The following is a 15,559-nucleotide window of genomic DNA, read 5'->3' as shown; positions in this document are numbered from 1 at the left end:
CTGTTTAAAAAAAATCACAAAGAAAAAGAAACACGTATGTTATGTTTTAAAGAAGTATATTTTTTAGCACTTTCTATCGAGGAACTCTTAATGTCATCCTAGTTCATTAAAAAATTAAAAACAATTGACTCTTCAACGTTAATTACTTGTCATTCACTATGATAAAATCATTTTTTTAAAATTATGTAAAATATGCATATATGTTTCTAGGTTTCCATACCGCTCACAGTTGTTGCCAGTGGTAAATCCTTTGCAGCTCTTGCAGGCCCCAGTTATTGGATCACATGACTCTGAATTGCCATTACACTGGCAAGGTCTACAGTTTGGAAATCCATAGTATGCAGGAGGGCAGCGATCACAATGTCGTCCATATGTGTTATGTAAACACTTTAAACACTCCCCTGTGACTTTATCACATGCGTCAGGGTCTGTTATATCTATATTGTTATTGCACTGACATGGTAAACATTCTTCTCCTTTTTCTATGTTTCCATAAAAGCCAATAGGACACTCATTACAATTCTTTCCTATAAGAGGAAACAATGAATATTGCCAACCAATTATACATTTTCTAAAAAGAGTAACATACATACAAATAAACTATATTCAAATACATAATATGTACATACTATACCTTATGCCTACAGAGTGGATGCTTTGTGGCTACCAGGGGCAGACTGACCATTTGAGCACTCGGGCACTGCCCAAGGGCCCAGGGTCAGTAGGGGTCCCTATGAGCTGCCACTGGTACCTTTCAGAGGCTTTTTTGGGTGTGGTTTGAGCGAGGACACAGGGGCCCCATGATCCCCTATTGCCCAGGGGCCCCATGAGTTGTCAGTCCACCCCTGGTGGCTACAAAAACTTAAGGTAAAATCAGTCAAGTTTCTATGTATAGTAAACTTGTTGACATTTATTTGTACGCAGGCAGCTAAGGGAATAATTTGATTCACCAAATAATGCTATTCACACTAGCCAATGTAAGGCAGAATTGATGTTAAGCATTACAGGATATACTGTATATATATATATATATATATATATTACACTCTATTACTACAGTCATTTTACTGATCCCTCATTGGGGAAAAAGAATAGTACAGGCGGAACTGGAGACACTTTCAAAGGAACTGCAGAGTTGTTCTTTGCTGATCAAGTCCTTTAACCTCCCTGGCGGTATTCCCGAGTGTAGCTCGGGGTAAAGTTTCAGTACCACAAGCTACACTCGGGCTTACCATACGGCACTGCTCCGGGATCCCTCGATCACTTTCCTTGTCCTGCGCTCCCGCGATGTCCCTTCTGCAGTGTCCCCGGCAACATAATCTGGCGGTTGCCGGCATCTGTCTTCTGGGTTCCGTCCCCTGCGAGCGTCGGGACATACGGGGGACGGAACGGCGGGAAATTTGAAAATGACAAAAAGTGATATTCACTAAAATCACATAGTAAAACATTACTGTATCAAACCATTTCACATACATTTTGTCCCTAGTGCTTTGTCCTGTGCCCTGCCTGCATTTTTACTGTTCTTTCTGCCTGGAAACTGAGAAATGTCCATGTTGTCCAAAAAGTTACCCTTTAGGTCAAAGGCGGATTCAGACCAACTAGAGAACAGCGATAGTAAATCAGAACTACTTGCAGAATTGAGTGATAATGATTTGTGGGGAAATTCATCATCAGACACTGAAAACGATTTTGCGACTTTGCTCAGTGATGTGCGAACTTGGCGCTATATTTCAAATTTCAGTGTTTTTGGTTTTATTAGATTATTGAATTACATTTATTATTATATTATTATTTTTTATGATTATTTATTAAATTATAATTTATGATTTCATGTTTCCAGTTTTATCCTACCCGGGATGTTTACTAGACTCTTGTTCAGACAGATTTCAGTGAGTTATTCCTAAAAATTACAGGCCTACAATAAAAAAAAAAACATATTTCCATGCAAAAAAATGTACCGCTTTGAGCACAGAAATATGGACATAATCAGACCGCTAGGGAGTATGAATACTGCAATGACATTCCTGAGCTACAGTACTTTGACAACGTACCATAGCAATGTGTAGTAGGACAGTCCTTATTCAAAAAAACTTTACAGCATCAGAAACTCCTCTTGTAGGCAAAGTCTCCCATCTCCAAATAACTTTGGCAGAACTCTTTAAGTACTCTGCCTATCCTAGCTTAGAATATTGTGAAAATAAGCTTATATATGGTTACTGTAGGGAAAAATGGCCAAAGACTTTACAGATTAAAGTAACTGCCACTTCACCTCTACTGCTTAAATGAGTCAAAGCTTAATCTAGTCCTAACCCTTATAGCTACTTCTAGCCAGCTAACCAGCTTAATTCTAGAGTACATCAACTTACAATGAAAGGGCTCACATCAGAACTCCATAAGTAGCCCAAAAGCTAAAATCCCGCCTGTCGAGGATGAAAGTTTACTCTTCCTGCAAAGAGTGGCACAAAAATCTCTCCAGTGGATAGGCTTGTGCCATTTTTGACAACACCCACACTTGCCTACTCCTATACTTAGTCATGCTTATGCACAACAAAATATATTTCTACTGTGTTTGCGTCTATAAAAAATAATAAATATATAAGTAAATAAAGAATTTACTAATGGCATGAATATAAAGTATAATCAATAGTTAACTCATCCAATTGTTCATAAAACTTATCACGTAAGTTTTATGAACAATTTTATGAGTTAACTTTTGATTAAAATGTATATTCGTGTCATTAGTGATTGTTTATTTTTTATTGATATAAAGACAGCAGAAATGTATCTTATTGTGCTTATGTATATTTAGTCACAAACTGGTTTTCACACGGCTTTGCACACTGTTTTGGTTTTATAGTTCATATTCCTGTAGCCAGATGTATGCAGTGCTTATGTAGTCTGTTTAATTTACTTAGTTATGCTTGCAGGCTATACCCAGGACCACGCTGTTTCCAACTGCCATTTAGGACAAATGTAAAAAAGCCTTCCTGGAAATATAGGTCACATGGCATGTTGTCAGACTGTTACTTTCTCCTAACAGCAAAATTCTTAATTTTTTTTTAATACTGGCACAGATGCATTATAATGTGGGTAAAGATGAACCTCTAAAGTCATTAGCATTCACAAAACTATTTAAAGTATTGGTTTTGTACCTGTGTAACCCTCTAGACAATTGCAGGTCACCTCTAGGGTATCAGGGTTTTGTTGACAGGAATACGCAAAATATTGGTTGCTTGTAGGAGAACCTGGACACATACATGGCTGGCATGGCTGGCCCCTTAATGGATTCCCAAAGTAATTATCAAGACACCTGCAAAGCAAGCAGAGCTTATAAAGTCTTATGGGTTAAACATGACCAGATACATTTGTTTTCTAAACTGTTCTAATCTCTCTGCAATTTTCAAAACCTTTTCTAGGAGATGCCAAAGAAAAAGAACCGCAAATGTTAGGCTTTACAGAGGTTTGTATGCAATTTAGGACTTTCTATCCAGGTTCTCTTAATGCTATCTTATTTTATTAAAAAAAATTAATACAGTCACTTGAAAAAATATATAATTTATATATTATAATATTTAGATTTTCCAGGTTTCTATACCATTCACAATTGGTGCCAGTTGCAAATCCTTTGCAGCTCTTGCAAGCCCCAGTTATTGGATCACATGAGTCTGAATTGCCATTACACTGGCAAGGTCTACAGTTTGGAAATCCGTAGTATCCAGGAAGGCAGCGATCACAGCGAAGACCCTGAATGTCCTTGCGACAAGCACATTGTCCAGTTATCTGATCACACAAGGTGCTCATTGAACCATTGATATGACAATCACAACCTAAGAGACAGGGCAACAAACACATTATTTCTTGTTGTGCTACTCAACATCTGTATAGACTTCTAATTCTTGGTGGGTTACATAGGTTTATAGGTTTTTTTTCCCAATATGAAAATGGAAAGAAGCATGAAAAAATGGGGGTATTTCATTGCGGAAAATATGACAGCCATTAAACGTCTTTTGGCCAAAATATACAGGTGAAACTCGAAAAATTAGAATATCGTACAAAAGTTCATTTATTTCAGTGATGCAACTTAAAAGGTGAAACTAATATATGAGATAGACTCATTACATGCAAAGCAAGATAGTTCAAGCTGTGATTTGTCATAATTTTGATGATTATGGCTTACAGCTCATGAAAACCTAAAATCCACAATCTCAGAAAATTAGAATATTACATGCAATCAATAAAACAAGGATTGTACATAGAACAATAATCGGACCTCTGAAAAGTATAAGCATGCATATGTACTCAGTACTTGGTTTGGGCCCCTTTTGCAGCAATTACTGCCTCAATGTGGCGTGGCATGGAATCTATCAGCCTGTGGCACTGCTGAGGTGTTATGGAAGACAAGGATGCTTCAATAGCGGCCTTCAGCTCTTCTGCATTGTTCGGTCTCATGTCTCTCATCTTTCTCTTGGCAATGCCCCATACATTCTCTATGGGATTCAGGTCAGGCGAGTTTGCTGGCCAATCAAGCCCAGTAATCCCACGGTCATTGAACCAGGTTTTGGTGCTTTTGGCAGTGTGGGCAGGTGCCAACTCCTGCTGGAAAATGAAGTCAGCATCCCCATAAAGCTCGTCTGCGGAAGGAAGCATGAAGTGCTCCAAAATCTCCTGGTAGACGGCTGCGTTGACCCTGGACTTAATGAAGCACAGTGGATCAACACCAGCAGATGACATGGCTCCCCAAATCAACACAGACTGTGGAAACTTCACACTGGACTTCAAGCATCTTGCAGTGTGTAACCCTCCATTCGTCCTCCATACTTTGGGTCCTTGGTTTCCAAATGAGATGCAAAAGTTGCACTCATCAGAAAAGAGGACTTTGGACCACTGAGCAACAGACCAGGTCTGTTTTTCTTTAGCCCAGGTAAGACGCTTCTGACGTTGCTTGTTGTTCAGGAGCGGCTGGACAAGAGGAATACGACATTTGAAGCCCATGTCCAGGATCTGTCTGTGTGTGGTGGCTCTTGATGCACTGACTCCAGCCCCAGTCCACTCCTTGTGAAAGTCCCCAACACTTTTGAATGGCCTTTTCCTGACAATCCTCTCCAGGCTGCGGTCATCCCTGCTGCTTGTGCACCTTTTTCTTCCACACTTTTCCCTTCCACATAACTTTCTATTAATGTGCTTTGATACAGCACTTTGGGAACATCCAACTTCTTTTGCAATTACCTTTTGAGGCTTTCCCTCCTTATGGAGGGTGTCAATGATGGTTTTCTGCACAACTGTCAGGTCAGCAGTCTTTCCCATGATTGTGATTCCTACTGAACCAGACTGAGAGACCATTTAAAGGCTCAGGAACCCTTTGCAGGTGTTATGGCTTAATTAGCTGATTAGAGTGGGACACTTTGAGCCTAGAATATTGCACCTTTTCACAATATTCTAATTTTCTGAGATTGTGGATTTGGGGTTTTCATGAGCTGTAAGCCATAATCATCACAATTATGACAACTCACAGCTTGAATTATCTTGCTTTGCATGTAATGAGTATATCTCATATATTAGTTTTACCTTTTAAGTTGCATTACTGAAATAAATGAATTTTTGCACAATATTCTACTTTTTCGAGGTTCACCTGTATAAAGTCACATATTCAGTATTACTTCTATATCACACATGACAAACTGGAGTTTGTGGGCCACATACAGCCCTCAAATTCCTGCTTTGTGGTCCATTGCGAGTTTAAGGATTTAAATTGAATTAAGGGCCCAGCTTAAGCAATGATTTATGGGATAAAATGGTGTAAGTTACACGTTACTATAATGTTAATTACCAATGTTCTCCAATTTTTTTTTGCAGGCACATTGGTGTGGCCATCATATATTCCACATTTTGTCCTATTATTTCATTTAAGTTTAACATTTCTGCTCTATGTTCTTTAGCCTTTGTAATAGCATAACATGAAGGAACTAGTCCAGTGGTATGTAAATTGCATGCTGTCCTTCATTTCCACCTTCCTGATCTTCATTATCATTGGAAGAATATTGTAATAATAATAATATATATATATATGATCATCCTCTCAATTTAAGCGCCTTTTATTATAAATTGCATGTAATACAATTGTGAAAAAGACAGTGTAGTAAATAATAATATGCAGTAATCATTACTATGACTACGAATACTACTTTGGGAAAAGCTGATATTGGTTGTAATTTCTTTACAAATTTTGGTCTTGGCACTTAGTAAACAGAAGTACCTGTTTCCTTTAAAAGTTTTCTTCCTACAATCCCCTGTAACTGGAGAACAGTTTGAAACTAGAAAAGCTGCAATTTCTGGGGAAATTGTGTGAAGTGTTTTTGCCTCCACCAGTAGTCTACAACTGGAGTGGGCGGAGTAACTGGGTGGAGTGGCTTGAGCAACTGTTGTGTGGTTGGAGTGGCTGGAGTAACTGTGAAAAGTCTAATTTGTTTTCATAAATGTAGCTAGCTGAAACACCTCAAATACTCTACTGTAGAAAACTTATTTCTAAACCTTTAAGCAGAAGCCGCCCAAACTGTCACGAATTCAAAATTAGATTTCAAATAGGGCAGAGAAGAGCAGTTAAAAACCAAATTGCCCACTTCACTGGCATCTTCAAATGGTTGTAGTTTTAAAAACTATAAATCCTATAGCAAGAATCACAAGACCCAGACCTACATTTTGATGCATAGTATGTTTTTGAAATATTAAAAATGAAGGCACAGTCGCAGTTTAGAAATTGCCCTTCAAATTTGAGGTGGCTAGAATGGAGTTTCAATGAATGTCAATGGGCGGCATGAGTTGCAAACAAATGGTCATATTGTGAAAACTATCAGGACTATGGCTTAGCCGTGGACATTTTTAGTGGCAGCAGGGATAGCTGAACATTTTGATATAAGATTTGTGTAGGTGGGCTTGAAAATGAGTGAGTGATGGCAGTTTAGAATTCATGTCCTGATTTTTCAGCTCACACTCTAGCTTTTGTCAGCTCCCACTCTAGTTTTGAACATTCCGCCATTTATTCCTATGGGACCAATTTCACCACAAAAACGCCGATATTTCGTGAACCATTCGGCGAAACGTTCCACAAAGTAAGAGCACACCAATCAGGAACAATCGGCACGTTTTGGTATATTACTGTCTATGTAGTGTAAAAACTGTGGGAGGAGTTAGGGTGGTAAATTTGGCTATAATAATACGAATATATATGTGAGATAACAGTAAGTGGTCTTGCCATGCGAGAACACTTAATGAGCAAATAACATAAGGGTGGCACCATGTGGTTAGAAATATCCCCAGAAGTGACTTGCTTACTTCAAAGTGACTCGGTCACCAACTTAAAAATGTTCAACTAAAAGCACAGAAAAAGACAAATATTTTAAATGCATGTTTTAGCATTTTATTTGGATAAATTATTTTTTATTGACTTGTAATGTGCCTCTGAGATTGCTAGCAAATGAGACTATATCAAAGTCAATAGTGAAGGGGAATACTATAAACCAGGAGTCACCAAACTTTCTGAACAAAGGTCCAGTTTTATGGTCTTCTGACTTAAGGGGGCTGGACTGTACCAGTGGGAGTGGAAAATGCAGCAGAAACAGTACCCAATCATTGGCGTCAGTAGAAGGAAGCGCCCTATTATTGGTATCAGTGAGAGGAATAGTAGTCCAACATTGGTGTCAGTGGAAGGAATGGTTCCTCAACACTGGTATCAATGAAAGAAAATTTGCCCCAATACTGGTGTCTGTGGTAGCCCAACATTGGTGTTAGGGAAGAACTGGTGCTCCAGCATTGGTGTCAGTGGCAGGAGTAGTGCACCATTGATGGTATCAGTGGGAGGAAAAGTGCCCCATCTTTAGTGTTAGCAGGAGTAATAGTGTTCTATATTTTATATCAGTGGATGGAATTATGCTCCATTGTTGATGTCATTGGTAGGTACAGTACCCCAATGATGGCACCAGTGGGAGGAAAAGTGCACCATCTTTAGTGTTAGTGGAAGTAATAGTGTTCTGAAGTTTATATCAGTGGGAGGAATTACGTCCCAATGTTGGTGTTAGTGGAATGAATGGTGCCTTATATCAGTACGAGGAATAGTGCCCCAAGGGCCAGATAAAGGCAATCAAAGGGCCGCATCCGGCCCCCGAGCCGCAGTTTGGAGACCATTGCTATAGACTGTCAGTTGAGTGACAGCATTGCATCTGATGGGGCTGTTGACATCATATCTGAGATGGCAGTGCTTAGTAGCAGTCAAAGGCTTTTGGATGTCTTCAAAAGTGGGAGATGGGTAAATAACATGCCTAAATATACTAATTGCACATAACATTTTATAAAACATTTTTGTTTGTATGGTTTCGCAACAGGGTTTTTCCCAGGTGCTCCTAGTTTCAAGGGTTTTTTTTGTTATCAGACTGCTTGTGGCCATTCTAAAACATTAAATTGTTTCTAGTTGAAAATCTTCATTTATTATTTCTATTGTTAGTCTTATGATATTTAGGTATTCAAACATCAGAGTTGTGAATCATAGTATGGAGATAAGGTATTGTTGGAAGTAAAACATTAGATTTTGAGTATGTACTTTAAAAATGTTTTTTTCCCACCTTTCCTGTGTCAGTGATAACAAGTAAACCTACCAGATCAGCATAAAATGGGATTTACATACCTAGACATCCACTGGGACCAAATCCATAGCTGCCCACAGCACACCTATCACAACAGCTTCCAACAACATTGGGCTTGCATTTACATTGACCGCCAATCTTGCTGCAACGATTGTTTAATGATCCTTCAGAATGACAGGAACACTCTAGAATGATTCAAATTATTACAGTAACAATCAATATTTATTCCATTAAATTTGGGCATCAAATGCAAGCATTAAGTGAACTACAAAAGTTATCTGGTAAACACAGCAATGTGAAAAATTTGAAATTTCATACAATTTATAATAAACTGTATATAAAGTCAACTATTTTTACTAGTTTTGGTTGCAGTGGAGAAGAGATAGGACCTCTGTCATGTACTGCTGCCTGTTTTCCACTGAAGGAAAATTGCAACTCAGGGAGATTTCCCTTCTCTATTGGTACTGGTGACAGGTCATGAGAACAGGAGGAGAGGGAAAATCTTCTGATGGGTAAACCTGTTCTGGAGTCAACTGCCTAAGAGGGAATATTCTCTTGCTCTCATCTAATATCCTGCTGTGTCCCTGAGACAGGAAGTCAAGGAAAATCTCAATGACATAACTAAGGCTTCATCTAAAATAAAAAAAAAAGAATTTGGGCTGTACATATACTTCCATTTGAGTTCTGTACAATTCTCTTCAAAACAAGCACATACAGTTCCATAAAGGATCAGATGAAGTGCAATAGGAGTATTTTATGATGTTCTTCTACTCCCATTCTAAAATTTATTTTTCAGTATTTTTAGTAGCATGCCTCACAGCGGGCAGTTTTCTTAACCAATTTGTTTTTTGTGAATCTATTGTAAATTTTCATATTTAGAGATCCTGCCAGTAACAGCACTTCCTGTTTCAGGATGACAACACTAAACCACTTCCTTTCAATAATGCAACCTGCCCTGCACACAGGGGCGGACATACCATTTGGAAACTTGGGCACTGCCCGAGGGCCCGGGGTCAGTAGGGGGCCCCATGAGATGCCCCTGGTACCTTTTTCATAGGCTTTTTTGAATTTTGACAAGGACACAGGGGCCCCATGATCCGCTATTGTCCGGGGGCCCCATGCGTTGTCAGTCCGCCCCTGCCTGCACACTCAGTCATCTGACACTGGGCTGCCTATCAGGCCTGCAGAAGGCATTTGGAGACCTGATAGGAAGCCCACAGTCTAACTGAAGTAGTGCCCATGCTGCTAATTGCAAGGCAACAGATGAGTGTTGTTGACCTGAAACAGGAAGTTTTGTTATTGACAAACTTTGCAAGCAAGACACTTTACAATTTTTCACAAAAAAGTTTTTTCTTTGAAAACTGCATAACGTGAAACATAAAAAAATAGATTTTGGGTTTACGTACAGTTTAACCATTCATGCACTGTAGTTTTACTGCTACAGTATGGGCCAGCTGCTCAGGATCAACTACGTGATTGTTTATCTCCGGGTAGGGGGTGTGCGTGCATGCACCTTCCCACCTGGCTACTCTATCACTGGGTCATTTACAATCCGATCAGCAGGAGATCGGTGGAGTGAGTGACAGGAAAGAAAGATCTGTGTTCCTAAACAACAGATCTCTCTACTGACAGCAGGGATGTGGCTATTTTTGTTTCCCTGCCAGGCAGGGAATAAAAACCTTCACATCCCTTAGTAAAAACAGCACACAGTTGGCACAATAACACTTTCTAGGCACACAGTTAACACTTTGACTGCCCCAGATGTTAACCCCTTCCTTCCCAGTGACTGTACATATTATTAGCACTAATCACCATCTTAGTGTCACAGCTGATGTCAGTGTCAGCTAGCCAATGTCAGATTGCCGCCATACTATCACAGTCCAGCTCTAAGTCATTAATCACCGCCATTACTAGTATAAAAAAAAATTCCAGTGTATATGTATGGTCATTTGTAGACCCTATATTTTCAAGCAAAGTAATTAATATACACTTTTGGGATTTTTTGTTACCAAAGACATGTAGCAAAATACATTTTGGCGTAAATTTATGAAGAAAGTTTATTTTTTTAATTTTTTATTGAAAAAGTTTAATACCAAAAAGTAAAAAATATTGTGTTTTTTTCAACATTTTTCATTTTTATTACTTTATAGCACACAAAAAAACTACAGCAATAATCAATTACCATCAAAAGCTCTATTTGTGTGAAAAAAAAATATACATTTCTTTTGTGTACAGTGTTGCATTTGTCAGTTACAGTAGTGCAGTGCTGTATAGAAAAAAATGGCTTGGTCATGAAGGGGGTAAAACCTTCCAGAGGACCTGTGCTACCTAATGTTCAATCTATCTATCACATTTATTGGATACCAAATGTACCCTAATTCACTTCAGGTTAAATATGCAGTGAACTATATAGAATAAATCTTTAAAGGTTTTTAGAATGCTTTTTTATCTGAGAAAAGAAATGCAAATGTCTTCCTCCTTACCACCCACTATGTTACTTTCAGTTTATTTTACCTAAGGTAATTCCACCCTTTAATCTAGTCTATAGTGTTCAAAAGATAATATGCTTGAGAATGCCTGTCTTTGAGGTTGTCAAGTTGGAATGCACTGTTGTAATGGAATGTTAAAAGGTTCTCTTAACAAGTAGACCTGATGAAACACCAGTTTACTGAGAATTTTTTTGTGAGCTTGATATGAACCATAACTACACTTTACTGACAAATAGGTTCATATATCAGTTATTGATCCTGGTGCAAATCTTTAAAGAAAAAAAGAAAGAAAGAATATATATATATATATATATATATATATATATATATATATATATATATCTCCTTCACAACATTAATTTAAATTAATAATTTATTAAATCTTATAGTTAGTCTAAGGAAAATACTTAAAATTCTATTTTACTCAAGAATAAAAATTAAATGAAAGGATACTGCCCACTCAGGCTCTTAAGGTGCTGAAAGATATCACTCAAAGAATAAGGGTAGATAGATATTTGTCCCCCCAATCATGACTTAGAGTTTCTAGGACCCTCTGATCCTTGACTGATGCACATGCACAGTAATTTGGATCCTTTAATCTTTTAGACTGAGGCATTAAAGATCTGAAGCTGAACACAAGGAGGTTTTCCAATTTTCTCACTCTCTCTATGATAATGAAAGCCTCTCACTGCCTCAGGATCTATCATTCACAATGAAATTGATGATAATTGTTAGTGTTGCTAAAAGTTAGGAGCATCACTTGCTTTTACTGAAATATCTATGCCACATTTATTATAAAACCCTGTTTAAAGTTGAGCTAAAATGACACCATGTGCTATGGACTATTTTATACACTACTCAAAAAAATTAAAGGAACACTTGGAAAATACATCAGATCTCAATGGGGAAAATATCATGTTGGATATCTATACTGATATGGATAGGGTAATGTGTTAGGAATGTAAGGATGCCCCATCGTTTGATGGAAATGAAAATGATCAACCTACAGAGGACTGGATTCAAAGACATGATGAAAATCAAAGTAAAAAAATGATGCAGCAGGCTGGTCCATTTTGCTGAAATTTCATTACAGAAACTCAAATTGGTGCTCAGTAGTTCGTATGGCCTCCATTTAGGTCAGGCAAGCGTGGGGGCCATTCAATGGTATCAATTCCTTCATCCTCCAGGAACTGCCTACATACTCTCTCCATATGAGGCCAATCATTGTCATGCACAGGAGGAACCCAGGACCCACTGCACCAGAGTAGGAGAATGGGTCCAAGGATTTCATCCCGATATATAATGGCAGTCAGGGTGCCATTGTCTAGCCTGTAGAGGTCTGTGCGTCCCTCCCCAGAAAATCACTGACCCACCACCAAGACAGTCATGCTGAAAGATGTTACAGGCAGCATAACATTCTCCACGGCTTTCCATAACCTTTCACGTCCATCACATGTGCTCAGGGTGACCCTGCTCTCATTTGTGAAAAGCACAGGGCACATTTGTGAAAAGCACAGTGGTGGACCTGCCAATTCTGGTGTTCAATGGCAAATGCCAATCGAGCTCTATGGTGCCAAACCCTGAGCACAGGGCCCACTAGAGGAAGTCGGGCCCTCAGGAAGTCTTTTTCTGATTGTTTGGTCACAGACATTCACACCAGTGACCTGCTGGAGGTCATTTTGTAGGGCTCTGGCAGTGTTCATCCTGTTCCTCTTTGCACAAAGGAGCAGATACTGGTTCTGCTAATGGGTTAAGGACCTTCTACAGCCCTGTCTAGCTCTCCAAGAGTAATTGCCTGTTTCCTGGAAACTCCTCCTTGCTCTTGAGATCAGATCTGGGAAGATCTGACCTCTGTTTGTCCTGGTGACCATGTTTACAGTTTTTCCATTGAGCATATAGGCAAAGACCAGGTCTTAAGGAACAGTGTTCTGTGGATTAAAGAGTCAGGGATAGAGTTGTTTTCCACAATAACAGCAGACATAGATCATACAAAAGACAGAATTTCAAGAGAAGAGCCATATACAAACTGTGGAGTATGGTGGTAAAAATGTTATGATTTGGAGTTGCTGTGCTGATTCAGGGCCTGTGCAACTTGCAGTACTCAAATCTGCGAAGAATTCTGTATCATATCAAAAGTGTACTTGATGAGAATGTGAGACCTAGGGGTCATGTACTAAAACTGGAGAGTGCAAAATCTGGGGCTCCAATCAGCTTTCAGGTTTTATTGTCAAAGCTTAAAGTGTTACTAAACCCAGGACCCTGCATTCACTATATTTGGTACTCCACAGTACACAGAACATGGAAGTGCAATTATTTTAGTAAACATAAACTGATAAATACCTTTTCTCATCAGCAGTATATAGCAGTCCTGTGACTTCTATCAGTGTCCAGCCGAACACTGGTTAAAGCTTGTAGGAGGAGTTTTCATTCTGCTCTAGGAGGATGTAGGACCCCTGACCTCTGTCTGGACAGTGCTGATTGGCCCTGTGCTGATCACATGCACTCTCCCAAGTAAAGAAAAAAACCTCTCTAGCAATCCACACCAAACTGAGCATGTGCAGAGTGACTCCACACAATATGTTTTATCAGGAGATAAGAGGGGGGCACTCGAAGAAGGGGAGGATCACAGAAGACGGGATCAAACAGTGTTTTTACACAGTGCAGAGGATTAACCCCTTAGGTTTTACAATGAGTATAACAAGCATGATTTACAACATATACAGACTGATTTTACTGTTGTGGGTTTAGTAACACTTTAATTAAACAAGCTGAAGTTAGAAGCTGATTGGCTACCATGCACAGCTACAACAAATTCTGTGCACAGTTTCAGTAAATCTGCCCCATTTGTCCAAACGTTGAAGCCTAACCGTAAAAATATCTTTCAACATGATAATCATCTGAAGCCCACTAGGAAATCCACCAAAGAATACCTCAGAAAAAGAAGAAATGGAGGCTTATGGACTAGTCAAAGCCCTGACTTAAATACCATTGAAATGTTCTGGGGAGATATGAAATAGGCAGCTCATGCAAGGAAATCCAAAAATATCTTGTAAAGGAAGAAATTTTGCATGCAACATGGACAAAAGGGAGCAATACCAGTTTCTGAAGCCAAGGGTGTGCTTACTTTTTCCACAGTAGATCATTTCCTTTAGTATTTTTGTTGAATAAATATTTGAAAAGGTGAATTTGCCTTGTGCTTAAATTTAAGTATATAATCTTTATGTGTAGGCATTGTTTAAATGAAGAGCTAATGTTTGCTAGGCATGTGCGGTTCGTTTCGTTCCAAATTGAAATTCAGATGAATTCTCCTTATTCAGAGATTTGGATGTATCCAAATTTCTGAATTACAATGATAATGAACTTAAATTAATCCGAAATAACGAAACAAAAATTTTGTCTGAAATTCAAATAGAATTTAAATTGAATTAGAAAATGAAATAGAATTCGGAAACGAAATTGATATTGAAGACAAATTCAAAATATAAACATATTGTAGAATATTGCTGCCTGCCTTCAAAGAATGTAGGGTTTATTTACTGAAGCTGGTTCACTCAGAATCTCGTGCATTTCTGCATAGAAAGCAATCAGATTTCAGGTTTTATTGCTAAAGCTTAATTGAACAAGCTGAGGTTAAAAACTGATTGGCTACCGTGCACCTGATTCTGAGTGAACTAGTTTCAGTAAATCAACCCTTATGTGTATTAGTGTTAGAATATAGCTGTCTTCCAAAATTCAAATTCTGAAAAGAGCAGAATAAAACAGAATAGAATAGAAAATAAAAGAATGGAATAGAAAAAAAATAGATTTGAATAGAACAGAATAAAATAAAATAGAATATAGCAGTCTTCTGGAATTCAAATTTCAAAAAGAATAAAATAAAACAGAATATAATAGAAAAGAAGAGCGTAAAATAGAATAGAATAGAATAGATGGAGAAATAAAAGAATAGAATAGAAAAGAAGAAAATAGAAAATAATAAAAAATAAAATAATAGCATATAATAGAAAATAATAGAGTAAAACAGAAAAGAATAGAACAGAATAGAAAATAAAAAATAGAATAAAATAGAATATAAACTAATAGCATAGAAAAGAATGGAAAAAGCATAGAAAAGAATGGAATAGAATAGAAAATAAAAGAATCGAACAAATAAAATAGAACAGAACAGAACAAAACAGAAAGAATACAGACATTTTCTGAAATTCCAATTTTGAAAAGATTAGAATAAAACAAAGTAGAAAATAAAGGAATAGAATAGAAAAGAATGGAATAGACACAAATAGAATAGAATAGTAAATAAAATAATAGCATAGAAATAGAATAGAAAAAAACTAGAATATAATAGAAAAAATAGAATAGATTATAATAGAACAGAGTAAAATAAAATCCAAAATCTGAATTTCAAATTTCAAATGGAATAGAACCAGCTTTTCTTCA

The 15,559-nt window shown here is 37.8% G+C and overlaps 1 protein-coding gene across 1 annotated transcript in view; it reads right to left on the bottom strand.

Annotated features, from left to right (window-relative positions):
* Window positions 1-15,559, bottom strand: part of LAMB4 (laminin subunit beta 4) — a 178,426-nt gene that overhangs the window by 51,476 nt on the left and 111,391 nt on the right. The window contains exons 21-24 of the mRNA XM_089685091.1: window positions 8,675-8,818; window positions 3,596-3,827; window positions 3,153-3,310; window positions 221-527 (exon numbers count right to left, since the gene is read on the bottom strand). Of these exons, the coding sequence (XP_089541217.1) occupies window positions 221-527; window positions 3,153-3,310; window positions 3,596-3,827; window positions 8,675-8,818 (841 nt within the window). The remainder of the gene's footprint in view (window positions 1-220; window positions 528-3,152; window positions 3,311-3,595; window positions 3,828-8,674; window positions 8,819-15,559) is intronic.

This window comes from Staurois parvus, unplaced genomic scaffold, assembly GCF_062004578.1.
Source record: "Staurois parvus isolate SC_StPar_1 unplaced genomic scaffold, SC_StPar_1.0 ptg000019l, whole genome shotgun sequence".
NCBI lineage: Eukaryota > Metazoa > Chordata > Amphibia > Anura > Ranidae > Staurois > Staurois parvus.
The sequence above is the reverse complement of the archived record's forward strand: the minus strand, read 5'-3'. Positions and strand labels throughout refer to the sequence as shown.